General features: G+C 37.3%; 1 protein-coding gene across 50 annotated transcripts in view; it reads right to left on the bottom strand.

Annotated features, from left to right (window-relative positions):
* Window positions 1-26,374, bottom strand: part of ABI3BP (ABI family member 3 binding protein) — a 206,967-nt gene that overhangs the window by 66,454 nt on the left and 114,139 nt on the right. For 18 of the 50 annotated variants that reach the window (XM_072135990.1, XM_072136015.1, XM_072136010.1 and 15 more), the window contains exons 11-26: window positions 26,011-26,088; window positions 21,607-21,660; window positions 21,039-21,134; window positions 17,012-17,080; window positions 16,519-16,566; window positions 16,142-16,207; window positions 15,349-15,423; window positions 14,428-14,499; window positions 13,161-13,232; window positions 11,482-11,547; window positions 10,943-11,035; window positions 10,140-10,214; window positions 5,838-5,912; window positions 4,332-4,400; window positions 4,153-4,227; window positions 439-501 (exon numbers count right to left, since the gene is read on the bottom strand). In XM_072135990.1, the coding sequence (XP_071992091.1) occupies window positions 439-501; window positions 4,153-4,227; window positions 4,332-4,400; window positions 5,838-5,912; window positions 10,140-10,214; window positions 10,943-11,035; window positions 11,482-11,547; window positions 13,161-13,232; window positions 14,428-14,499; window positions 15,349-15,423; window positions 16,142-16,207; window positions 16,519-16,566; window positions 17,012-17,080; window positions 21,039-21,134; window positions 21,607-21,660; window positions 26,011-26,088 (1,146 nt within the window). The remainder of the gene's footprint in view (window positions 1-438; window positions 502-4,152; window positions 4,228-4,331; window positions 4,401-5,837; window positions 5,913-10,139; window positions 10,215-10,942; window positions 11,036-11,481; window positions 11,548-13,160; window positions 13,233-14,427; window positions 14,500-15,348; window positions 15,424-16,141; window positions 16,208-16,518; window positions 16,567-17,011; window positions 17,081-21,038; window positions 21,135-21,606; window positions 21,661-26,010; window positions 26,089-26,374) is intronic. The other 32 variants (XM_072136000.1, XM_072136016.1, XM_072135994.1 and 29 more) reach the window with 31 other exon arrangements.

Here is a 26,374-nt window from a genome sequence, read left to right as displayed (position 1 = left end):
AGATACAAAACAAATTCTTTCATTCAGGAAGATGTCATTTTATTTGAAAATATATAGGACAACGTTTCTTATGTTCACCTTTATTATTGATTTATGCAACTTTTGTTGGGAAGTTAGGGATGATTTAATACTAAGAACTTTGCTCCGCTTTCTCATGCAATTGCAATTTAAGACAATTTTAGGTACCTATTTTCAGTTACCTGCAACTCTAATGTCCCTGCCATTTTCACACAAAGCATGTGATAAAAGGAGAAAAATATAGAAATGCGCAGATCATATTTATAATAAGAGTAGATTATAAAAACCAACATAAGTTATCCAGATATGATTTTCTCCCTCTATGAGATATTAGAAGCTGTTCATTCTGGCTGCACTATTTGTCTTGATATATATCAGTCCTGAATGCTTGCATGAAATTTATTAAGAAATTGATTTTACCAGTTGTGGTCTTTGGTGTGGAACTTGACAAATTCTTCTGAACAACTGTTTTATCATGGGAAGCTGTAAAATAGACCACTTTGTGTTTCAACTTAACATCTCTATGGCAATAAAGTAGAAAGTTCAAAGCAACAATTTAATCCTAAGATTAATATATTGTGGTATGAAGAGGCTGTTATTATAGACAGGGCCGGCGCTATGGGTAGGCAAAGGTGGCAATTGCCCAGGGCCCCTGGGAGAAAGGGGAGAATCTCTTCTTTCAAATGAATGTTGAATTTTGTTTCTAGGTGCCATGGATCCAGAGATATTCAGGTTTAAAGTGAGAATATCAGGTGCCATTTTTATATATAAAAATCACTCCCAATGGCAGTTTAACAGTTAATATCTCCGTTTTCCTACATTTTAGAAACACAAATTTAGATGCATATAAAAGATGAGACTCTCTTCTTTCATAGGAAAAAGGAAGTAAGGTTCTATGTGTCACAGAGCCAGAGATACAGCCCCCTGAAATTAAACCCCCCCAAATCCAGATTCTTAGCCATCAGGCTGCAGGGAGCATTTGCTGCACACAGGAGCTGCTGCACCTCACAGATAATGGAAATATTCACTTTATATGTTACTACATTTTGAGAAGGGATAATATCAACTAACATTCATGGTTTTAACCCTTCTCTATGCAGAACTATCTAAGAACACACTTTGGGCCACATGTATCAATCGTTTTTTTCTGTTGTTTTTAACCTTTTCATGCAGGTGCACCATTTTTGTGCCATTTTTGCGACTAAACGCCAAATTAGCTGCGCAGCAAAAATACCCAGCTTTCCCTCATTTATCCTAGCAATCCAGATGTTTTGCTGTGCCTAATGATATTCATCATTTGCACATTTTAATTTAGGCGCAAAAACTGGCGCAAAAACACTCCAGCCCGAAGGTGGCGTTAACTGAGAAGAAAGCACTGAGCCCCTTTGCAGAACAGCTCATTTCTAGCAGCAAAGATCAGCCAGACACTGCAGACACTAGTACATATAATACAGACATGAGATACTCTGCAGACACTAGAACATATAATACAGACATGAGATGCTCTGCAGACACTAGAACATATAATACAGATATGAGATACTCTGCAGACAGGAGCTGCAGACTCTATTTACAGTTCATCACCTTCTATTTACATAACATTCTGCAGAATCCTGAGCTCAAAGCAAGAGAGAAGAGAACGTTACAGAATGTTGCACATAGTACTGACAAGTGTCCCCCATGTAATTCTGCACAGTATCACCAGTGTGTCTGAGGGGGATATTGTGCAGAATTACAGGGGTGCAGCAGGAGATCAGCACTGGGGGATCCCCTCCAGGAGAAGCCCCTGCTGAGGGGGTCACTGGGTGCTGGGTGTCACACACCTGGGTGCTGCTGTTAGGGTCATTCTCATTCTGGGATGTGGGAGAAGCAGAGAGGAGCTTGTAGCAGGATCACATGTAAGTGCCTGAATCTAACATTGCGTCAAAATTGCGCCTAAACTATGTTAAAGTAAAGTGATTAATAAGAGGCAGGAAATTAACTTATAACAGATGGTTGTAGCTTGTGATAATTCTGGAAAACAGTGCGCCAGAATTTAGGTGCAACTACTACACTTAGGCGCACAAAAGTGATAAATGTGGCCCTTTCTCTCTTATTCCCTTTTATTTTGTGATACTGTTTTAGGAAACTAGATTTTCTTTATATAAGTATTCTGTATTTGTACATATTTTAGAGGAAATTTTGAATGTTAATTGCCAAATGCATCGCCTGGTTGTCTGCTTTCAAAATGATATAGGTTTATGGCGCTTTTACTTTTTATTCTGTTTTATTGATATATTTTGCAGGTTGTGACTGTCTAAAAATGTCTAGCTGAAAAGCAGATATCTAGTTATTACAGTTTTAGTGATATTATGTGGATTTATTTATGTGAACATATCAATAGGCATTTTCTGTTTGGATCAAATTTTTTGCCAGCAAAGTCAAATTTTAAGTATTTTTAATAAAATGTTTCAATTTGAATCAAAATTGCATGAAGGCGCCTATGTCTATAAAATTTTTGATGCAATTTTGAAAATGGGGCAAGTGTCTGCTTTCAGAAAATATCGGTCCCTCTCCCCAATGGGCCTCACAGTCTAATCAACCTACCAGTAATTTTTTGGAGTGTGGGAGGAAACCGGAGGACCCAGAGGAAACCCACGCAGACACACGCATACAAAATCTTTGCAGATGTTGACCAGCGCTGCAAGGCTGTAGTGCTAATCACAGAGCCACCATGCTGCCCATAAATCTCCCTATCATTTATCTATCTCCTATAAAATTCTCCCATATTACAGTTTGTTTTACCATACTAAAGGAGCCTCTTGCTGACTGTGACTGGTCATAAAATAGTTTTATTTTGGGGCCCCACTTTTAGTTTTGCCCAGGGCCCCACTTTGCCTAGAACCGGCCCTGATTATAGATATAGATATTTATAGTGATCTAGAAATACACATTGCTGCTAGTTGCACCTTCTGCCAAAATATCTGGGCACAAACTGAAAGATCATCTTTTATGTGAACTTATGGATCTGCATTCCTTCAAAGTTTGGCTTAAGAGAGGTGTAATTCCATAGACCCCCTTTGTCTTTTTATTAGCTAATATCTGGGCCAGACCACCAATTGTGTGCAATTTTATTAAGAAACACCTTTCATGCTATGTAATGCTTGTTGGTGCTCTTCATATTGGTGCTCACAAGTATTGATCTTGTACTGGCTTAAGCAGAGGCCAGCAATATCGAGAAAGGTGGTTGTCAGTCAAACTTTAACAGATTTTACAGAAACATACAGTCATTTAAGGTAGAAAGTGACTTTTAAGTTTTGTCCAGTTACAATTTACAGTATAGACCCACATATTGGGCTACATGTATCATTGCATTTCTGCTGCCATTTTTCAAAGTTGTCTCAGTCTGACATATAAAAGAACGTCTTTTTATGGTGGTGTGAGTTTGCACATTTTTTTTTTTTTTGCAACTTTTTAGGTGCATTTTAAAACATGTATGGAGGTAACTGTGGGTCAGTTTCAGTTGTACTTCGATATGCGCCTAAAAAGTCTCTAATTTGCTCAAAAATAGGGTGTGAAATCAAAGAAAACATGTCTTGAAAAGATACGTTAGGAGCACTGTAACAGACACATACATAGCTCCAAAAAAGTGCAAATATGCAGAAATCAATGCGTAAATCAATGGGCAAAAAACAATAAATGTTCAAAAAGAAAAAAGAAAAACAAGTCAACATAGGACAAATGTCCCCCATTGTATAACAAATTTTGTGTAAAGCGTTTTTCAGGTATTTCAGCAGTCTGCTTTTGTATAAAAAGATAAAGGAGAATCTTATATTACCCTCTGGTTCCAGCGCCCATTCTCCAGTCTCTGCGGCTTCACATACTTTGTGTATATAATGACTGAGCCAACTGTAAGCCACAGTGGTCCTGTACAATTTATGGTAACATACATGTACAATAGAACCAGCTTCAGAGGGCAGAGAGTCATCATTGCATCTACATGACAGAGTACCGTATATATATTTAAAATTTTATATAGAAGCTGAAACCTGGGCCAGAAAACCCCTTCAAACCTGCAGATGCATTATTTCCCCAACTAAATGAAAAGAGCTTGGATCAACTAAAATAGAGTTAACTATTACACTGAATTATTACCTAAGGTAAATGTTTCTGGTTCAGACGTGTGTGTTGCTTCAGTTGTGTTTATTTCAGATTCTGGCTCAGTGCTGTCTGAGGTCAAATTTAAACAAAGAAGAAACAGACACAGTTAGAGGAGGGAATAATTCTGTCATAGAAACTCAAATATCACTTATTAAAAGAGCTAATGATTTTACCAGCTTCCTCATTTGGGGCTTCAGTACTAGGGAGAGGCTTTGGTTGAAATGATGCAGTTTTGTTAGGAACTGGAAGAAAGATTACAGTTCACCTTTAGCTTCCAGGTAGTAAAATTAAAGATTTAGAGAAGAATGAGAGAATAATTAATTTATGAGGTAGAAAAAGGAAGCAAAATAGACTCAGGAACATGAATTATACTGTAAAAGAAATGCTAAAAGTGACAAGGTACGGATTCAGAAGAATGAAATATTAGCTATGCAACCTGACAAAATATGATTAGAAATACATCTTTGCATGATCTAGAAAGTAAAAAAAATCATCATAATCTTATGATTACCATCCTTCATTCTGCAAATTGTACATAGTACCAGCTGCTTTACTCCATCAATCGCATTAGACCAGCAAAAACTTCATCATGCAAAGCAACTACATACATTTAATTTAGGGACTGGGTGGTGACACTAGATGCCATCTGCTAACCAAAAAGCCTGGCAAAAGAATCTAGTTTTACATGATTTGTCTTTAGGTAGTAACTTAAAGTAAATGTACCATCAGAATCAAACCTGATAAAACAGGGGTTGCTAATAATTGATTCAGACTAGGATAATCTTCTTATATGTGTTCCCCATGGCCTCTCTCTTTCTAAAATAAACTTTTAAAATTATGCTGAGCAGCCAGAAGAGCTCTAGGAGTCATTACTAGACAACCTGAATGCTCTGCTTCGCAGGCTGTTAAACTGCCTCTACCTTCTGTAAGGTGGGAGGAGGAAGTGAGCCTGCACAGTATTACAGCTTGTGAAGCATTGAGCGGCAGTGGTTACGCACACAGAGCCAATCGGTTTCAATAGCATAATTTAATGGATAACAAATTTAAGAAAATTACCACAGTCACAATGCCTGCTTCTAAGAGTAAGTGCCCCTGGTTTATCATGCTTGATTTGTTTTCCTTTAAATTGCCCACAACTTTGAGTATACAATGGTGTAGCATTTTAGATATCCTAAAGCAGTGATGGCAAACCTTTTGGAGACCGAGTGCCCAAACTACAACAAAGACCTCCTTATTTATCCGAAAGTGCCAACACAGAAATTTAATTTAAAATAGTCCCAGGTATAGCTGTCACTGTGCATAGCAAGTCCTGGGCTGTCTGCGACTGCAGGAAGATACCTGGAGTCTTCTGGTGATGGCCCGGGTGCCCACAGAAAGGGCTCCGAGTGCAACCTCTGGCACCCGTGCCATAGGTTAGCCATCACTGTCCTAAAGAATGAACAGAGGGCAACTATTTAATACTATACATTTACAACATCTGAGCTGTCTAAAATAGTATTAAAATACTCACACAGCTGTGTGAGAAAGGTAGAAAAAAGTTCTCAAACTCTTGCAATTATTGATGTATTGAACAACAGATCTAGCCATTTAAGTACCGTAAATAATAAATGAAAATTTTCCTATAGATGCAGTTAATAATAGACTTGAAATTGCAAAATGTTATGTAAAAATGATTATACCACGTATAATATATGGTGCTTCAGTCCTAACAATACTGCTCTGTGTTGTGGCAGTATGCACACCTCCAGTAAATGCTGAAAGAGAAATGCCAAAAACTTAAAAATCAAGCCACCCAAAAATAATCACAGAGCACATGTTTGTTCTTCAAAAGAATGTGAAATAAATGTATAGGGGGACATTTATCATCACGTTTCTGATGTAAAACTGTTCCAGTTGCCCATGGAAACCAATCAGAGCTCAGGCTTTAATTTTATAAACAGCTGTGGGAAATGAGGCTTATGATAAATCTCCCCTATAGAATCTTTTCAGGCAGGTGCTTTAAAGTATAAACTTTTATAGATGTTTTTAATGGAACCTCAAAGTCAGCAAGTTTTTATAATTGCAGTTTTACATGTTATTCCAGTATTACTAATGGCATTAACTAGATATATTTTAGACACATATTCACATCAATTTTATTAAGGGATGTGATATTAGCTGGTAATACATTAGGCATGTTTTACTCTGGGGGAGATTTATCATTTCCAGGGCCGGATCAAGGGTGGTGGGGGCCCCTGGGCGCAAACTGGTGGGGGCCCTTCCAACAATGTTTTAGGAAGTATCTAGCCAGCCCCCGTAGCATACAGCCTGCCAGCCTCCGTATATAGCCTTTCAGCTCCTGTAGTATATAACCTGCCAGCCTCAGTCAGAAACTGGTGGGGGCCCCTTTAAAAGTGAAAGTGGTGGGGGCCCCGGGGCTCAAGCCCCGGGAGCCCCTCCTTTAATCCGGCCCTGATCATTTCTCTTTCCAGTTTTCCTGTCAGTCCAGTTACTTTTTTGTCTTGTTTCTTAGTCTACCTTTAGCTGACATTGCGAAGAATAACTGCACTAAAAAACAAGTTTCATCTGCCTCAAAGTACAATATGTGGAAGCAAAAAAGCAATACTGGCTTCCATAGTATTCTTCTGGAAGACACCAGTGTACGATTGTCTGCATAGAGCATTGGCCATACAGAAAATGGCAATGATAAAGAGTAGTGTGGCAGAAATAGTGGTTTATGTTATGCCGTTGGTGGATTTTATTCTGGTTTTATGATGGGTGGATAACTTCATTTTAATCAGCAAGATATGTAAAAGGAACATAATTATTACCCAGGGTTGCTTTTCTACGAGTGTTGGTGTATGGGGTACTTTGTTTGACTGAGATAATTTGGCTTGCAGCAGCTGAAGGAGTTTTAAAACAACTTATTACAGGCGGTCCCCTACTTAAGAACACTCGACTTACATACGACCCATAGTTACAAACGGACCTCTGGATATTGGTAATTTCTTGTACTTTAGTCCCAGGCTACAATAAACAGCTGTAACAGTTATCAAATGTGTCTGTAATGAAGCTTTAGTGTTAATATTGATTCTTATGACAACCCAACATTTTTAAAATCCAATTGTCACAGAGACCAAAAAAGTTCTGGCTGGGATTACAATGATAAAATATACAGTTCCAACTTACATACAAACTCAACTTAAGAACAAACATACAGACCCTATCTTGTATGTAACCCGGGGACTTCCTGTATAGCATTATTCTCCAATACAGGCGTTCCCTACTTAAGAACATCCGACTTACAGACTAGCCCTACTTACAAACAACCCTCTTGATGTTGTTAATTTACTGTACTTTAGCCCTAGGCTACAATGATCAGCTATAACAGTTACCAAAGGTGTCTGTAATGAAGCTTTATTGTTAATTCTGTTTCTTGTGACAATCCAACATTTTTAAAATCCAATTGTCACAGTGACAAGAAAAAAAATTGTCTGGAGTTACAATTATAAAATATATAGTTCCGACTTACATACAAATTCAACTTAAGAACAAACCTACAGAACCTATTATGTATGTAACCCGGGAATTGCCTGTACATAAATGTAAAACAAAGACTATATATCACAAGAAATATGTCATCCCGTTGCTACCATTCAAATAAAGAATAAGCTGAAGAACATTTTGTAGATATGAGGAAAATATTAAAGAGAACATAGTAAGTGTGTTGGACTTGCATATCTGGAGCCTGTTGACATGGAGGAATCAATTTAAAGGCTTTGTGCGCCTTTTGTGGAAGAAAAAAAGTCACACATTATAGAAATGCAGGGTCTACCACCACTTATTCCAGATCACAATCATTTTAGATTTTTGGTAATTGCACCTGTTTTCCTTTTTAAGGAGTTGTCCAGGCTGGGGCAAGGGGGTGAGTGAAAATAATGGTTTATATCTCTCACTGCTCTGACCACTGTGACATGCCTACTACAGCATTAGTTTCAGGCAGCAGTAGGTGCAGGGCTGTTGTCAGCAGTGATGGGTCATGCCTCAAGTATGTGGGGCAGGTAGAAATGTTAGTAAAAGTTGTTTTTTTAAACCCCACCAGCCAGCTATACAAAAATCTATCTCTTTAATATATGTGAACCCTTTATTGAATGTACGGCACCATGGATACATGGGCCTCTAGAGATGTGTCAGTTTTATCAGGGGATGTGATATAAGCTGGTAATACATTAGGTATATTTTACTCTGGGGGAGATTTATCATTTCTCTTTCCAGTTTTCCTGTCAGTCCAGTTACTTTTTATGTCTTGTTTCTTAGTCTACTTTGTCACAGGTGGAATTTTTCTTGTGTTAAATTGGACTTCCTGCCAAGTTTGCCACTTGAGATCAGGTAAACTTTTGCACACTTTTTTGCGACTTTAGATGGCCAATAGAATTAACTTTAGCCTACAGCTCGATCCTCAGATAAATAAAGCAAATCCATTCAACAGCTATGCACTACGAGTTGTGATGCGCAAAAAGCAAACTGCTCAAAAGATAAGTCTTCCCCCATGTCTGTCTTTAAATGTAGGTGTAACATTTTTGGAGCCAAATGGAACTCATTTGTAACTGATACCAGTGGTACCAATATCTTAAAAAAATCCTCAAACAGAAAACTAACTTCCCCCCCTCAAAAATGTAGCTTTAAAAATACAACCAAAAAGATTCTCTCATACCCCAATCGAAAATGTAAAAGTTACAAATTGCAGTGTCATAAAGGCCACACACTGGCTGTGGCGATAAGGAATTTTTTGCTATATGTCATCAAAAAAATCCAGCTGCTTATGATTGAGACTGTCAAATGTAAAGTGAAAAATTAATGTCAAATATAGTCTCCAATCATTGTTTTTGCATGTATTTAATCAGCAACAGATTTTTTTGTTAAGTTTAATCTTACATGCACTTTTCTTCATGCATTTTGTAATGTGTATGTAAGTGTGGAGGGCACAATATGACATAACTGTCCATGACCATTCACCCTATCACAACCTTATTATAGTATTCATGCATACAAGCTTAAGATCATGGAATGGTGATTTTTCATGGACAGTTAGAGATCCCATGATGCTCAATCTATTATATTATAAATCATTATATGGATAAAATGGCAGCTTATGACGTAAAAGATGTTTCCGAACCTGGGGCTTTTCTTTACATTTCAAGAAAGTGGTACAGGACATTTAATAAATATATTTATTGGGGAATTTCCTAACAGCCTTACACACACACACATTACTAAAAACATGAGGTAAAGTTTCCAGTCGCATAATGTATGAATGCATCTAGGTTTCCTTGTGTAGAAGTATTCTTATAGAGGACCGATCACCACCTCCATTATCTCCTACTCTCTATTTTCTCTATAGGAGTTACTCCACTGATTATGGAGTTCTTGATCTGTTAGTGTCATTAAAAGTGGCAATAATATTGTTACTATTTATATTTATAGATTAATAAATAATAGATATTTAGTCATGGACTGCCTACCTGACAGAAGGTGGCTGTTCCTGGATTCTAAACTAATGAGACTAAACGTGGTTATCTTAGATCGTGAGTAAGGAGGAAGACTGGTAAAATTTGAGCTGTAGCAGCTGCAACACACCAAATCTTGTTGATCAATATCACACACACAAATACATATATATAGTTGAAACACATAACACATTTGTCCCATATCTGTCCTAGTTGAGACTTATTTGTCCCAGTTTCAAATGAGACAAATAAGTCTCAAAAAGTAGTAAATGAAACTAGACAACGTGGTTATAGATCACCCCAATAAATTGATGCCTACATGTGCTTTTCTAATAACATTGGCTAAGGCCATATTTACATGACAGTATTCTTTATCAGTATTTTTAAGCTTTGTCTTGAACCCACTTCTGGTTTTGGATCATTTCAACTTACGAATGCTTAATATATAACCTACAACATGAAATTTATGTTCTGAAAAGGCAAAGTGAACTATACCAGATACAGAAAGTGGTACATCCGTCCTAGTCATACTTTCAAATGTAGTATAAATTTGCTGACCTTCTATGGATGCTGTAAGAAAAAGTTCCAAAACATTTAATCTTCCCCTGAAATGATTAAGTGGGGTATATGCTACCATTGGAAAGAACATAAAATGACCATTTTGGAATTCTTTGAGACAGATGTATCAAAGTTATAGAAGACTGGAATAATTTGCACATGAAATGCTGTTCAACATATTTATTGACCATTTTTGGGTAGTTTTACGACTTATCCAAAAGGGGACATGACCTCGGTAACAGGGGGAATGTTTGCAATAGAAAACTGCCAGTGTGATAGAAAATTAATTATTTTGGTGTAACAAATTAGACCAAAGAAAAACCAGCACATCTCACCAGTCACACCTGGTGCAGCAGAGAACTGTCTTTACTCAACATTGGTCTAAAAACTGATACATTAATACATGTCCCCAATGTATCACTAAGCTAATCTTTGATATCTCTGATTCAAAGTCACGCAATGTGTTGAGGCAAAATTAGCATGGAAGTATCCTTGTGAACATACTTAAGTATAGTCAAAATTCATAAAAGAATAACTAATTCTAACAGACAGAGAAACATTTACTAAGTAGCCATACAGTGATTGCTTCTGAAAAAGAGTTGCGTGACAGCCATCATGCTGGATGGATTGTAATTTAGGTTAGATTCGGTGAATTTAAGCATAAAGATATACCGCATACTGCAGGATATCTAATACCATTATGCAATGAAAGTACAGCACTGCAAACTACCAAGCGTTACCAGTGGTTGTTTTTTTGGGTGTACGAGGAGGCCATGTTCTTTGTTTGGCTGGACGCTTTTCAGTCATAGTAGCTGAAGAAATATCAAACCTAGCTGATAAATAGTATAATAGAAATTTAGCACAAGCCTCATATTAATACTATATACTTTATACTTTAAACAACATTAAGAAAGCCATGAGTTGCTACTTTTTGTAGTCATGTACCATGCTAATCCACTTCTCTTAAATCTAGCTGACAGATATTCCTCCAACAGATATTCCTCTAAAATCAGCATACTAAGGTATATTATAGGTATAGTATAGGTATCAGCATAGGTATATTAGGAGCCGGGGACTAGTAGTTCAGAATCTGAAAACGTATTAGAAACCTAGATAACGTATTGTAGCAAAAACACACAACAACAATATATAGATAATACAACTAGGGGAATTTAAAATAATGGTGTGCATGTTTTATGTTTATTGTGGGAAAAAAAGGTAATGGCTGACTCAAAGAAGAATTTAAGATATTATGAAATTGTAAAATGCAGAAATATACCGGATACAGACTGAGGTACTTCAGTCCTAGCAATACTTTCATATGTTGAATGAACATGGTTATCTCCTGTAAATTCAGAAAAATTCCAAAAATAAACATGTAACCTTTTACACAGATGATGGCACATGCCACATGCTTAAGAATGTAGTGAATATGTTGAGGCAGATATATCAAAATAATAGTAAGTATAACAAATTTTATTCTTTTGTTCGGAACCAATAAAATGTATTACACCTGTAACACTTCAATAGCAGTTCCTTCAGTGGGGTTACTCCTTTCTAAATTAATTTTAGAAGCTCCATTGGTTTATTGCTTGAATGTTAAAGCGTAATCGTAATTTGAGATAATTTTATTATATTATGTGGGGGAAGGAGAGGATGTTATGAACACTTTTCTTATATACCTCATTAACAAATTCTGCTCATTTTGTGAAAAAAAGTTACTCACTGCCATAGGGATCTATATTCCAGCCTGTACAGTGTGTGTCTATGGAGCCTGTATTAGCTCACATCTAATCTCCCTGTGTGTTTAAACAGCTGTAGCAGCGAGGATTAACCCCTTTCCTTTCAGCTTCATATTTGAATATATTAAAAGTCTATCCAACATGAAGTTATCCAGATTCTCCTCCATGCTCCACACATGAATGTGATATACTGTATGCACCTTGAATATATTGTTCAAAGCTTACTACAGCCAGTCAAGGAGAGAGCAGGAAGCTTTGAAACTAACAGCTGTGTAACAAACAGGAGAGGAAAGAGACATCTGCCTTCAATCCTGTAGGGAGATTTGCCATAGCAACTTAGAAGTAACATTGTAACTAAGGGGCTCTTTGCAGTCTGTTTCTTTACAAACTGACGCTACATGCAAACGAACGTATGCCCGGCGGGCATACGTTTGCTGCATGGAGAGGAGGAGGAGTGAACCCCTATCCATAGCGATGCATGGTGCATGGCACCATAACAGGGGGAATAATTTGACATTTCCAATCTTTTCCCCATGTATGGAGCGGTATGGTGCCACATGTGCGGCCGAACATACATCCCCCAAATGGGTGTGTGAATGCAGCCTAAGGTTACATAAACACAAACGTATACCTGACTGGCAGTAGCCGGGTGGGCATATTGGACACACACGTTGGAGAGGAGAAGGGGTGAGCGCTGCGCACCCCTCCTTTCTCCTTTTGAATGCCTAGCGCACAGCTGTGCACACGGGGGAAGATAGAACAATCTTGAGGCAATATATATGTTCCCACAATGGTCGTGTGAAAGAAGCCTTAGAATAATTTTTTAATAAAGTATATTAAAAACACAATATCAAGAATATAAGTTTGATATCTCTGCCTCAAAACATTTAGAAGCACAATACGTGGAAGCTAAATGAGCAATCGATTTCTTTCAAGTATAGGTATTCTTCTTGAAGACACCAATGTACAATTTTTCCACTCCCTTATTTCTCAGAAAGAAGCAAAGGAAATTGTAATTGTCATATCAGAATACCTATTTGTCATAGATATAGCCAGGGTGATTGAATGGTGACAAGGCGGATGCTGCTACTGCTGCAATGGATGTGGCAGCATTTGTAGACAGTGAGATGGACTGGTCTGTGTAGTCACAGAGCAAAGCAATGCTGAATAAAGCCAATATGAAATGGTAAGAGAGCTACAAACTAGCAAGCTTTACCCAAGGCTGGTTTTGTTCGCAAGGGGGTGGGCAGGGTGCTTTGCCTATTAGGCACATATTTTCTTGTTGTAGCTGGAAAACATAACATTTTTCTGAGAAATAGTATAAAATATTGTTTTTTTTACTTCACTGTAATAATAAATGGCCAGTATACATAAAAAACAAGATATTTAATTAAAAATATTTTTTATATTGCATGTATTTTGCTCCGGACAGTATTTTATTTGACAGCTTCAGTACTATTGTTAACCATATTAAAGATTTCTAGTACTAATGTCAATATTGGGTTAGATAATTGCTATGCCTTTCTACATGGACAAGCCTGCTTCAATAGAACCCACTGAACCATAAGGTCTGTGAAGAACAAAAAATATTGTAATCATATATTCTTCTATTCTTCCAAAACTCAAAGGCTCACCCTTCACTTTCTGCATTCTATGTTTTTCATTACTTGGAATGTAAAGTGATGAGTAGGAAGGATTATGTTCTGTCTACAGCTACTGAGACCGATTTTGTGAGTGAATTATTAGGAAAGCATGTATTGCTGGACTTTTAATTTATGGTATTAAAATGTTATGATTTTAAGGTCACAAGTCATAAGCTGTAATGGGGTCAAATTATGAAAAAGGTAAAAAGTATCTACTTATTTTATTTCTTCGTTTTTTTCTAACTACTACCCAAAATTAAAAAAATAGATCTTTTATGCTGTAAATACATTTTTTGTTTATCATATAAAACCACATATTGTTAATGATCCCTTAGAGCAGTGATGGCGAACCTTTTAGATACAGAGCGCCCAAACTAAAACCAAAACCCACAATTTGAGCAGTAACCTATTGATATCTGCTGTATCACAAGTTTCAATCGTATTGGCGTCCAGAGGACACTAATACAATAGAAAGCAGGAGACATTTGGATTGCAGATTCCCCTCCAGGGTCACCTGAAGAGGAAACTGGAGCTCCAATTATGTGAACACCTTCTGGCCTCTCCTGTAGTCCTGGTAGCCAAGTAGGTGTCACTTTAAAATAGCACTGAGCGTGGCACGTCCTGGGCTGTCTTGGACTGCAGGAAGAAGCCTTGAGTCCTAACTGGTAAATTCTGTGCTGGGTGCCCACAGAAAGGGCTGTGAGTGCCACCTCTGGCACCCGTGCCATAGGTTCGCCACCACTGCCATAGAGAATACAGAAGTATTCTTCAAGATGTGTCCTTGAAAATTTTGCTGGAATAAAAGCTAAATCCCCAAAAAGATATTTCAATATTATTTACCATACTTAGTCTCTGACTTTTCCAAGGAGGGCATTTTAGTGGGAACATAAAAAGGCTGCTTCTCATCTGCAGCTAAAAAATATTTACAGAAGTGTTATTATTTACATTTTTGAATCCACAAAAAACAGAGTAGCCCAACATTGGCCAACACTGTACATTACATTTTTGTAATAGTAGGTTAAACAAATAGATGTCTATATACAAAGTTATTGCAGATATAGGACCTACTAATATCTGATCAAATAATTTCAATCTGGTCACCTTTTACACACTTTTACACACTTTTGTTCACCAGAACTTCTCATATGTTATTGTGACTGAAAGGTTTAAAAGTGTTTTCCAACTACACAAACATATCCCATTTCTACAAGAAAAGAGAAGGCGTCTGACAACGGATGTTTGAGCACTGCTTGGACTTCCAAATTCATCAGTTTGTGCATCTGATGTGTGATATGAATGGCGCAGTAGGTCATACATGCATATTGTCCATCCATTTATTTTAATGTGAATCATCACAGTCCCAATAAAACTTGCAGACAAATTTCAGTAACCATCACAATGATTTTTATGAAAAGTTAATATACACGTGGCCATCAAGACTTAAAACCATCTAAAAAACCCAATAGTAAAGGAATAATTTCTACTGGAGCCCTGTATATTGCCAGAAGTAGAGACCACCACTACAGCACTCTGACATGCATTTCCCATCCAGCCTCCTTAGGAGTCCTGAAACTTAGTTATTTCAGACCTCCACATAGAGGTGAATGAGGTGTCAACATAGAACATGTAGCACCTGCAGCTCAATTGATATGTAACCTCCAGCAATCAGAATATTATCCTCTATTCTGTGAATAGGTAATAATTGTATGTTGTGGGTCAACCCATTTAACTTGAAAATATCCATACAGTGGTTGTTTTTACCTAATGTTGTCAAGTATATTTTAGAATGGAAGAGAGGGATCACTAGTGGTACATCGGTGGCTACTGGATGCTCTTCTGGTAAAAAAATCAAAACTAGATTAGAATAAAATATGATTATATCAGTACAGATACCTACATATGAAAAAAGATTGGCGTATGATACCATTTTATATACAAGAAAACTACAATATTCTACCCACTGTATAAACAAAAGTAAACCTATTCCGTTTCCTTATCCTGTTTGTAATTGAACCCCAACCAATCATTAAAAAATACAAAGGAAGTATAGTATTGGAAGTATTTAGCGATAATAAAATACCAAAATCAGCTGTACCATATCCTAAGAAAATCTTAAGATGGTTTACACAAAAATATAGTACAGTTAAAAGCTAATGGGATCCTATAGAGAACTCATGTTTCTTGCTTTGCGCCTCTTTTTACAAGTGTCCTAAGGCATAGACTATTGCATGAACTTGGAATGGAGTAAGTATCTTTATTTACCATATATAAATATGAGAAGCTGAGGATGATCAAATTGAAGACAATGCTATGAATATTTAGTAAATTATACACCTTTTCTTAAGTGAAAGAATAATTAGCCAGTATGGCGTAGGGGCACAAACAATCCATCCTGATCAGTAGTGTTTGGAGATGGGGGGATCTATTCAATTGTAAACATTTCTCCCAACATGGAGATTGGTCAGGACTAGCTAAGGAGTGTGACTGAGATGCACTAATCTGTATAGAGCACACAGTCAAGCAAAATTTTAAAAAGTACAACTGATGCCTTTACCATAAGCTGTGCTGTATGTTCTGAGAGGCAACATTGTAGTCTGCTGCAATACTGGTGTGGTTTCTGCTAAAAACAAATCCGTCAAAGCATCAAAATAACAGCAATGCTATTGGAAAACATATTAAAATATGTTCATTGCTTTGATATCTAGTATCATCCCCAAAACTAATAAAACAAAACTGCAGTTAGAGCAAATACATACAGATATCTTATAAAGCCCTTATACACATCAGTTAAAGATATTTAAGTGAAATTGCTACATATTTAAAATCATATAAGCCTATAACTCTATATAGGCTCTATATAATCTATATAATTGTCATTGAAGACAATTAATAGCAAAGTGGCAACATATCTCTGTTTAAAACCAAATTTACCAGATATAATCCTTTCTTGAGGAACGTTAGTAGCCAGTCTTTCATTTACTAAAAGAAATAATCAGAATTTCACCATTTTACATTTATGATTATAGAATGGCTAAGATAGAAAACATAGCATCATAAAGCATCCCATAGATACACTACTGCAAGCATGCATTGCTAACAGACCAGGGGTATTACTTGATGGAGTGCATAGGGCCTGATCAAACTCAGGGGTCTTATGGGACCATAAGATGTGGAGATGAGTACTTTAAAATCTAAATCATGTTTGAGGGACCTGGTACAGTGAAGCCCAGCAACTTCAAGTGACACCTTTGTAAAAGACCATTATGAAATGGAGATAATCTTGATATAACGCAATCTTCAGTTTAAAGCTACTAACTAGTACTAAATAGCAAAAGCTTTTTTTGTGATTACTGCAGCAAGACATACGCAATGTGGAGGCAATTCTATTCTGCAGTGTATTGCTTAAGAAGTCGTCCTTATTTACCAAGAACTGATTCCGGTTTCTGAGGGGTGAGCTCCTTTGAATATGGAATTGGTATGATTATAGGGGATACTGTTAAAAGGAAATTTTACATGTTTTAGAAAAAACATTATGTAGAAGATATATATTTCACACACAATGCTGAAGAATATGCAGCTCCTATAGAACAGAATGCTTAACTATACATGAATATAAGAGAACATTTGATAATGTGCCACTAATGGTAAATTCATTTATATACTGAAACCTCATACGCACATCTCAGAAAAACACCCAGCCAGTCTAGTGCAGACATGCAGTACCCTTTATTTTTCTTTGTGTGACCAAACAAATTACAAATGTTTTAGCATCTAAGAGATACAGATTTTTGGTATGGGGTTCCTGATAAAGTAGGCAAAATAGCTCTTCTTCTCATGCATCACATCACTGAGCATGTCTGTTATAATACTACTGAACTGATGTCTTTGTACATAACTGTTAGCCTGAAATGTAGCCAACAGAGAAACATTAGCTTCAAGAAGTATCTAAAGGGACATTCTCACTGCAGCAAATTAATGTTATTGCATACTGTTGTTCCATAGAAAGCTGCAATGTTAACTTCCAGTGGACATAAATCTGACCATGGTCACAGGTGCACGGCTCGTTATATCACAGAGAGTAATCAGAGCTGTGTGATATAACGAGCCGTGCACCTGTGTGACCATGGTCAGATTTATGTCCACTGGAAGTTAACATAGAAGCTTTCAAAGATCTAGAAAAATGTGAGGAATTAATACAGAATAAATATTGGAAATTTGTATAACTTATGATTATTCAAACAAAATCAATTATTTGCTGAAATGAGAAAACCCCTTTAAATCATATATGGATTTAAAGGATTCAGCAGCACTCCATGTAGTGAATGGAGCAGCACTCATTCACTACATGGAGTACTGCTGAATTTTTTGTATCTGTTCACATGGAGGAGTAACTATTCACATGGAGTATTTTTTATTTTTTTTAAATTACATATATGTTAATATATGCTTTCTTAACCCATTTATGCCCACCAATACAACGTTTATGGTGGTCACTATAGGGTCGTATTTTACATAGCTATATTTTTAGGGTAGAGTACATAAATGCATAATCCCTTGGCTATTTATCAACCAGGGAAAACTCAAAAAAGAAGAAACATTACGGTAAAAAGCTTATGGAATATGCATTATGGGGTGCATATATAATTGAACGTCAGTGCAAGATAGAGCCGAACTGTGATATTAGAACTATGAACATTTAGGGCAGTAAGGCAAGTATATACAGTAAGCAAAAGTGACCAATGGCAGATAAACTGCCATGCTTTAACATGATTTACCTACTCTACTGCACATATGGTTTATTTTCTCTCTCTATCTAATAGTATTAATTATTTTTTAATATGGACTCTGAAAGTCAAAGGTTCCTAACATTATCACCCTTTTTCACCTGCTTTCCATATGTTGAATTATGCTGAATAGGGTTCTATCGGTTACAGTATTTCTACAGGGGAGTAAAGGAAAATTAATTCAACCTTTAGTGAACTTATGTTCTTCTGAGTCAGAAGAACTTGATTATGAATAATCTGCTGATGTGATGCTCAAGCTGTGGGGAGCAGCACCAATATTGCACCTTCGTCGTTTTGGTGATTTTGTATAAATTATGTTTAGTAAATACATACAAACTGTCCCCTACTTAAGAACACCCGACTTACAGACGACCCCCTAGTTACAAATGGCCCTCTGGATGTTGGTAATTTACTGTACTTCAGCCTTACGCTACAATAAACAGCTATAACAGTTATCACAGGTGTCTGTAATTAGGCTGTATTGATAATCCTGGTTCTTATGACAAACCAACATTTTTAAAATCCAATGGTCGCAGAGACCCAAAAAATTTAGCTGGGGTTACAATGATAAAATAAACGGTTCCGACTTACATACAAATTCAACTTAAGAACAAACCTACAGAACCTATCCTGTACGTACTATCCTATACTTCCTGTATATTATCTTCATGAAAGTAGATGTGTAATATGTCTACATTTGGTGTGTTTTGCTTTTGTGCTTACAAGAAGTGACTATCTCTGGAGAATAAAAGATTAGAAAGAGATAAAATCATAATAGTTGGATTTACTTTGGCATAGGGACAAAATATACTTGTGGGAAATTTCTAATTATCAGTTAAATAATATGGCAGTTTATGTTAACAAATGAAATCCAAATGTATAAATTATAACATCTTTATATACACACAAGAAGTTAACAATGTTTTCTTCCAAGCTACATTTGGAGTAATTTGTGAATAAAAGAGACAATATTATGCAGCAAGACAAGATCTAATTTCAGCTCTGGGAAACACATAAAAATATGGATGGTTAATGGATTTAAACATAATGGGAACAAAGCTAAGGAAACTTTGTGGTTTCAGCTATGCAGGATTGAAATATGATTATTAAGCTTTCCACCATATTGAAATTATTTGTGCTTTTTGGGTTTGTTTAAAAGGAGTTGTACCTAGCTGGATTGTGAACCCCTATCCATAACATAAGGGATAATAATGTGATTGGTAGGGGTCTGACTTCTGGGACCCCCCACCAATCATAAGAATAAACCCCCAATAAACACAAGAAAAGATATATTGTTCTTATCAGTTGAATGAATGGCAGACGAGAATGCATCCTGCCACATAATTCAATGCTATGTTAGCGTCCGAAATTGTGGAGTAGTATAGACAGTGAAAGAGACATCTGAGATAGCTGTCTTGGCCATTCTTGGCAATTAGTGAATGGAGTGGCTGGGCGCGGACATTTCATTAAATTATCGAGGACAGGCCCCCTTTCTTGTAATCACTTATTTTAATTTAAATTAATTTCTTATACTCCCTTCTCTGTCACAGTTTTCATTGATACCAGCAACCTGAGGACACCAATAAAGCAGAAAATAGTCCCAGGTACAGCTGTCACTTTAAGATAACTCTGTGCACAGCAAGTCCTGGTCTGTCTGGGACTGCAGGAAGATACCTGGAGTCATCTCTGGTGATGGCCTGAGTGCCCACAGAAAGGGCTCCGAGTGCCACCTCTGGCACCAGTGCCATAGTTTAGCCATCACTGCCTTATCCTACGATACCCTGTCCTTGGTACAATTCCTTTAAGTTCTTCTTGAATATATATCATATGAATCATATGAAACCTGATGTTTCAAAAGGGACAGTTATATAAATATGTTTAACAAGGACAGGCCCCCTTTCTTGTAATCACTGGTAGGACATTTTTGTGAATGGTGGGGTCTCTGCAGTTGGACAATCACTGATCACATTGTTATCCCTTATCCTAAGATACCCTGTCCTTGGTACAATTTCTTTAAGTTCTTCTTGAATATACAGGCGGTCCCCTACTTAAGAACACTCGACTTACATACTACCCCTAGTTACAAACGGACCTCTGGATATTGGTAATTTATTGTACTTTAGTCCTAGGCTACAATAAACAGCTGTAACAGTTATCAATGTGTCTGTAATGAAGTTTTAGTGTTAATATTGATTCTTAGGACAACACAACATTTTTAAAATCCAATTGTCACAGAGACCAAAAAAGTTCTGGGTGGGATTACAATGATAAAATATACAGTTCCGACTTACATACAAATTCAACTTAAGAACAAACCTACAGACCCTATCTTGTATGTAACCCGGGGACTGCCTGTATATGAATCTTATGAAACCTGATGTTTCAAAAGGGACAGTTATATAAATATGTTTAACAATGCATTGTAGACCTGATCTACTCAATATGGCAAAATCATTGGAAAAGTAATAAAGGTCAACCTTTCCTTAAACATTGATTAATGAAATATTATTATTCACAGTCAAAAACAAATCTCATCTCACAGCTCTATCTGCCTGATAAAAGATACTGCTATTGCACACAGAAATCAAAATTGTCTGAAAACCTGAACATTCTGTAAAATAATATACTAAGTAGTAGTAGAGAAAGAGATCAAGTGGTGGATATTACCCAAAATATCCCTTGGAAGATCCACAGTATGGACAGGTTCCAATGTTGCAATGACTGATGACTCAGCTTGTACATCATATGATTCTCTTACAACAACTAATAGCAATTTGTAAAGCAACATAAATAGAAAAAAATTATAATCTGACGACTGAAGCAAATGGTAAATGTGCAAAATTATACAGCAACAGTTTTTTATGTGTATACCCACTATTTTATAGCGGTAAATACACTTACTCCTGATCCATGCTGACTGGAAATGCACTTATGTTCTGCAAACTGTCCCATTACTTATCAGTAATAAAAAAGGCATAAAACTTACTGCTTTTTAATAAATTATGAATACAAAATACAGTTAATTCAAAATACAGTTTAATTCAAAAGAATTAAAGAGAAAAAAGTCCCCTATATAACACAGTCATGATGTAAAAATCACACATTCTAGAAAAATGGTAATGTATTTTAAGTATTTACTACAATTACATTTCTCTTGTGATATTCAGAAACATTTTCTAATTGCATGCTTCTATTTCTAAAGTAGCTAGAACATACTGAAATAATGTAGCATTACCCAAAGGAGCTGTGCGTTCATCGGTGGTAGAGGACTCAAGTGGTATATTAGTTACTTGGAAAAAAGGATGGGTATAAATTAGGATCTATTTAGTGCATTGACTCCAAAAATGATTGTTATTGAAAAACTGCTGAAAAATGCTCGGGCAAGGATGCTAGACACAAGCAAAATAGACTGTTAAATAGAGCTAGCTGCTGTACCGTTAACTTTTTACACTAAGAGATACTATACATATATATATATATATATATATATATAGAGAGAGAGAGAGAGAGACAGAGAGAGAGAGAGGGATGAAAAGTGCAAGCATTCAAATTGCCTGAAAAAAGTGGAAGGGTTAGAAGCAGTCAGATATCATGCATGGAAGGCATAACAAAATCACAAGCCTAGGAGAATTAATACTTATAATCTTTTGGAAATAATCTTGAATATGAATCTATTGACTGAAGAGAGCTGCAGCCATCTTCCCTGTGGTTTTTAACTCAATAAGGACACCTCTCTGCATGGAGGAAAGTAAACAGCACATCATGTTTGAGATTTATCTGTGCCAATGATGATCAGATAAGAAATGGTATTGAAGAACTATCACTCAACTAGTTCTTTGTTTTCAAATAGTTTTCTCCAGCACAAATAAAATTACTATTGATGCAATAAGCTAGGTCATCCTGGTTTGATTGTGGTTGACTTGGCCTCTGTGTAGAAAATGTCTGGTTACATTTATACGGTGTGGTTAGAAATGTGTCATTTAATGGTCCCAAACAAACAATCCTTATATGAATAGCGTCATAATAAGAACATTGAAAAATTGAACTTTTATAGAGTTTTTTTCTGCGTACCAACTCACATTTAAAGGCATTCTCACACCCAATAAAATCTGAGCAGCTCCTAAAGCAGACAATAGTGCAAATAGCTTTTTTATTTTTAAAGGAAACCTACCACTTACAAGTGGTAGGTTTAGACACATATACATGGCACCAGATCAGGGTGAGCTGGTGCCAGAGCATATTTTTGTTAGGGGAACAAAGCCCCTATCGCCGTTTTATAAGTTATATTAACTTATAACTCGGCGCACCGCACTTGGGCACGGCGCACCATGCGCGTGCCCGTGCGTGCGCCGGATTCTAACGTGCTGGAGAGGCGGTGACATCACCGATCTCCCCGGCACACGCGCGCCTGCGCAACTTAGCACGGGGAAACAGGCCGTGCTAAGTTGCGCAGGCGCGCGTGTGCCGAGAGCTCGGTGACGTCACCGGCTCTCCAGCACTTTAGAATCCGGCGCACGCACGGGCACACGCATGGTGCGCCGTGCCCAAGTGCGGTGCGCCGAGTTATAAGTTAATATAACTTATAAAACGGCGATAGGGGCTTTGTTCCCCTAACAAAAATATGCTCTGGCACCAGCTCACCCTGAGCTGGTGCCATGTATATGTGTCTAAACCTACCACTTGTAAGTGGTAGGTTTCCTTTAAAGTAAATACAGAGAAATCTGAAGGCAAGTATAGCTGAGGTGAGTGAACATTTAGCCTAGTTTACAGGTAGCATTTTATAGCACAGGAGATACTAAACAGATTGAATATAGTGTCCTATCTGCTTGCAGAATGTGTTATGGCAGGAGATATTGAGTGCACTGTACACAGTGTCCACTCTACTGGCAGAATATTCTAAAACAGGAGAAGCAAAGCACAAAGTAAATAATGTTCTATCTACAGGAGTAATTGATTAGATCGTACTCAGTGTCCTGCCTATAGACAGAGTGTTATGGAGAAAGAGGAGCTAAGTAGATTGTACATAGTGTTCCATCTGTAGGCAGTATATTATAGAGCAGGAAAAGCTGAACAATTTGTATATAGTGTCCTGTAAGTAGAAAGCATATTATTGAGCAGGAGGAGCTGAGCAGATTGTAAAAATTGATGTATAACAAAGAGCAGACCTTTTCCCCTTCCTACTCTCACCTCCTCCTACCCACTTCTCCTACCCATAAATTCTATCGGAAGGACTGGAAAATGTCTAGGAAAAGTTGAATGGTAATGAAAATTCACATTAGCTTAAAATTATGATTATTGTTCATTACACTGTTAAACAAATCATATTTCACACCATATACTGTAACAATTATACAATGTTCTCATCAGCACTGAACGTAATCTATATTCTGTTACTTTGTGAAAGTCTAATTAGGTTTGGACAGTCAACTAGGAAATGAGCTCTGACAGCACTTTGCTGTCTGAAGGTTTAAGCCAATAGCAGACAAAATCAGAACATTGCTGCAGGACGCAGCAATAGTTGACATGCTGCAGATTGTAAACCCACAGTGGAGATTAGTTTGCATTACAAATTTTTCTTAGCATGTTGGTGGGAATTTGTATAAATCCCATCCACTACACTGGTACAGTAAATCACTGTTAGCCATAGATGGTTCTGCCATCTTCCGTCCATAGGGGCGGCCCTGGAAAAAACTGTAATAGTGTCCCTGTGAGCGGTGTAAAAGTAGGCATTGTCATGTGATGTGGTTGGAGTTACTAACCAACACACAAACTGTTAATAGATGGTATTAATCAACATGTACAGCGCATACAACCTCCCTTATACAGGAATAAAGCTTCTTTTTTTAAAAGAACACAACTTAATACTGCGTTATATATACAAAAAAAGCCTACTACAATACCTTCTCTGATAAACAAGAATGTAACTACTATAATACTGCCCCCTATGTACAAGAATATAACTACTATAATACAACCCCCTATATACAAGAATATAACTACTATAATACTGCCCCCTATGTACAAGAATATAACTACTATAATACAACCCCCTATATACAAGAATATAACTACTCTAAAACTGCCCCTATGTACAAGAATATAACTACTATAATACTGCCCCTGTGTACAAGAACATAACTACTATAATACTGCTCCTATGTATAAGAATATAACTAAGATAATACTGCCCCCTATTACAGGAATACAACTACTATTACTGGGAAGATCCTATAATACTGTGCCCTATATACCAGAATATAACTACTATAATACTGCCCCCCTATGTGCAAGAATATAACTACTATAATACTGCCCCACCATGAACAGGAATATAACTACTATTACTACTACTGCTATGCCATATAACACTGCAAGTAAGCCCTGTACATAGCCAGACAGTCTCCTGTATATAGCTAGCCAGTCCCCCTAGTACATAGCCAGCCAGTCCCCTCAGTATATAGCCAGCCAGTCCCACCAGTATATAGCCAGACAGTCTCTTGAGTATACAGCCAGCCAAACTCTTCAGTATACAGCCATCCAGTATACTGCCCCCTGTAGATAGCCAGCCAGTCCCTGTATATAGCCAGTCAGCCTCCCTGTAGTATATAGCCAGCCAATCCCCCCAGTATATAGCCACCCCCCTGTATATAGCCAGCACCCCCAGTATATAGCCAGCCAGTCCCCCAATATACAGCCAACCAGTCCCCCCCAGTATATAGCCAGCCTGCACCCCCAGTATACAGCCAGCCAGTCCCCCTAGTATACAGCCAGCCAATACCCCCAATATACAGCCAGCCTGCCCCTCCTATACAGCCAGCCAGTCCCCTGCCCAGCACATAAAAATTATAAACTATGTACTCACCTTTCCAACGCTCCCCTGCAGCTCTGCTACTTGATGCAGTCTGGCCGGCAGTGACAGCTCATCCACACAGACTTTGACATCAGCCACTTGACAACGCCATAGACTGTGCACCACTAATGCGCATGGACCTGTCACTGCCGGCTGGACTGCATCAGTGGACCTGCAGGTGAGTACCTGGTTTATTATTTTCAGACCAGCCCCACCAGTCCCAGACAGGCCCCTCCCCAGAGCAGACGGCCCATCGAGATTTCCCCTGTTGGGTTTTATGGCCAGTCCGCCCCTGTCCGTCTTTCTCTCTCCATTAGAACTTACTGCCAGGGCGCCAGGTTAGGTAGAATATAAGATTATAAACCACAAAAATTAATCTGGTTCCCTTTCAGTCCTTATGAAGAGTTAGATGGTTCAGTTTAACTTGGTTGACATTTGTTTTAGATACATTGAGGACACTGGAAAGCTTGGGATTTTGAAATACAGATGTAATAAAAGAGCACTTGCTTGGCCAACTTGCTGGCTACAGTGCACACAACTATATTGCAGCCCAAAGCAATGCTAGAAAGGTAAAAAGAGCAAATGCCGCATGCAGCACAAGTTTCATGGAAGCTGAGCCCGTTGGATGTTGAGCTATTTCTAGATGAACAAAGAAAAGAATTCATGAGAAAATCTCTGTGATGTGACATTTTAGCCATGGTTTCCTAGAAAGGCAAGTATGTAAATTGTTCACTGGAAAAAATGAACGGAAGCAATGAGGATAATGGAGAAGATTATAGAATGTGTTACCCATTGTTGCTCTGACCCATTCTAGGGTGCCAGTTGATGAATCTGGAGTAAAAGAGTCCACAACAGGTTGACTTGCAACTGTTACAGAAAATGTGAAAATGGATAGACAAACATATTTAAAGAAGATAAAAGAATATGTTACCAAAGAAATAACTACTGTAGAGTTCCTGTAATAAATCAGGTATTAAAAACAATGTAAAATATCATGCATAGGATAAAACACATAAAATCAAGCCGTTCACATGGAAGGTATATGATATATACAAATAAATCTCAAGTTTTAATCTTTTTAACCAAAGTTTTAAATGAACATGAAAATTATAAAAAGAAATATTAGATCATTTTACACTTGTAAAGTTACAGT

The sequence above is a fragment of the Engystomops pustulosus genome, chromosome 2 (assembly GCF_040894005.1).
Source record: "Engystomops pustulosus chromosome 2, aEngPut4.maternal, whole genome shotgun sequence".
In the NCBI taxonomy this organism is placed as follows: Eukaryota; Metazoa; Chordata; class Amphibia; order Anura; family Leptodactylidae; genus Engystomops; species Engystomops pustulosus.
Note: the sequence above shows the minus strand (reverse complement) of the source record. Positions and strands in the feature narration are given on the sequence as shown.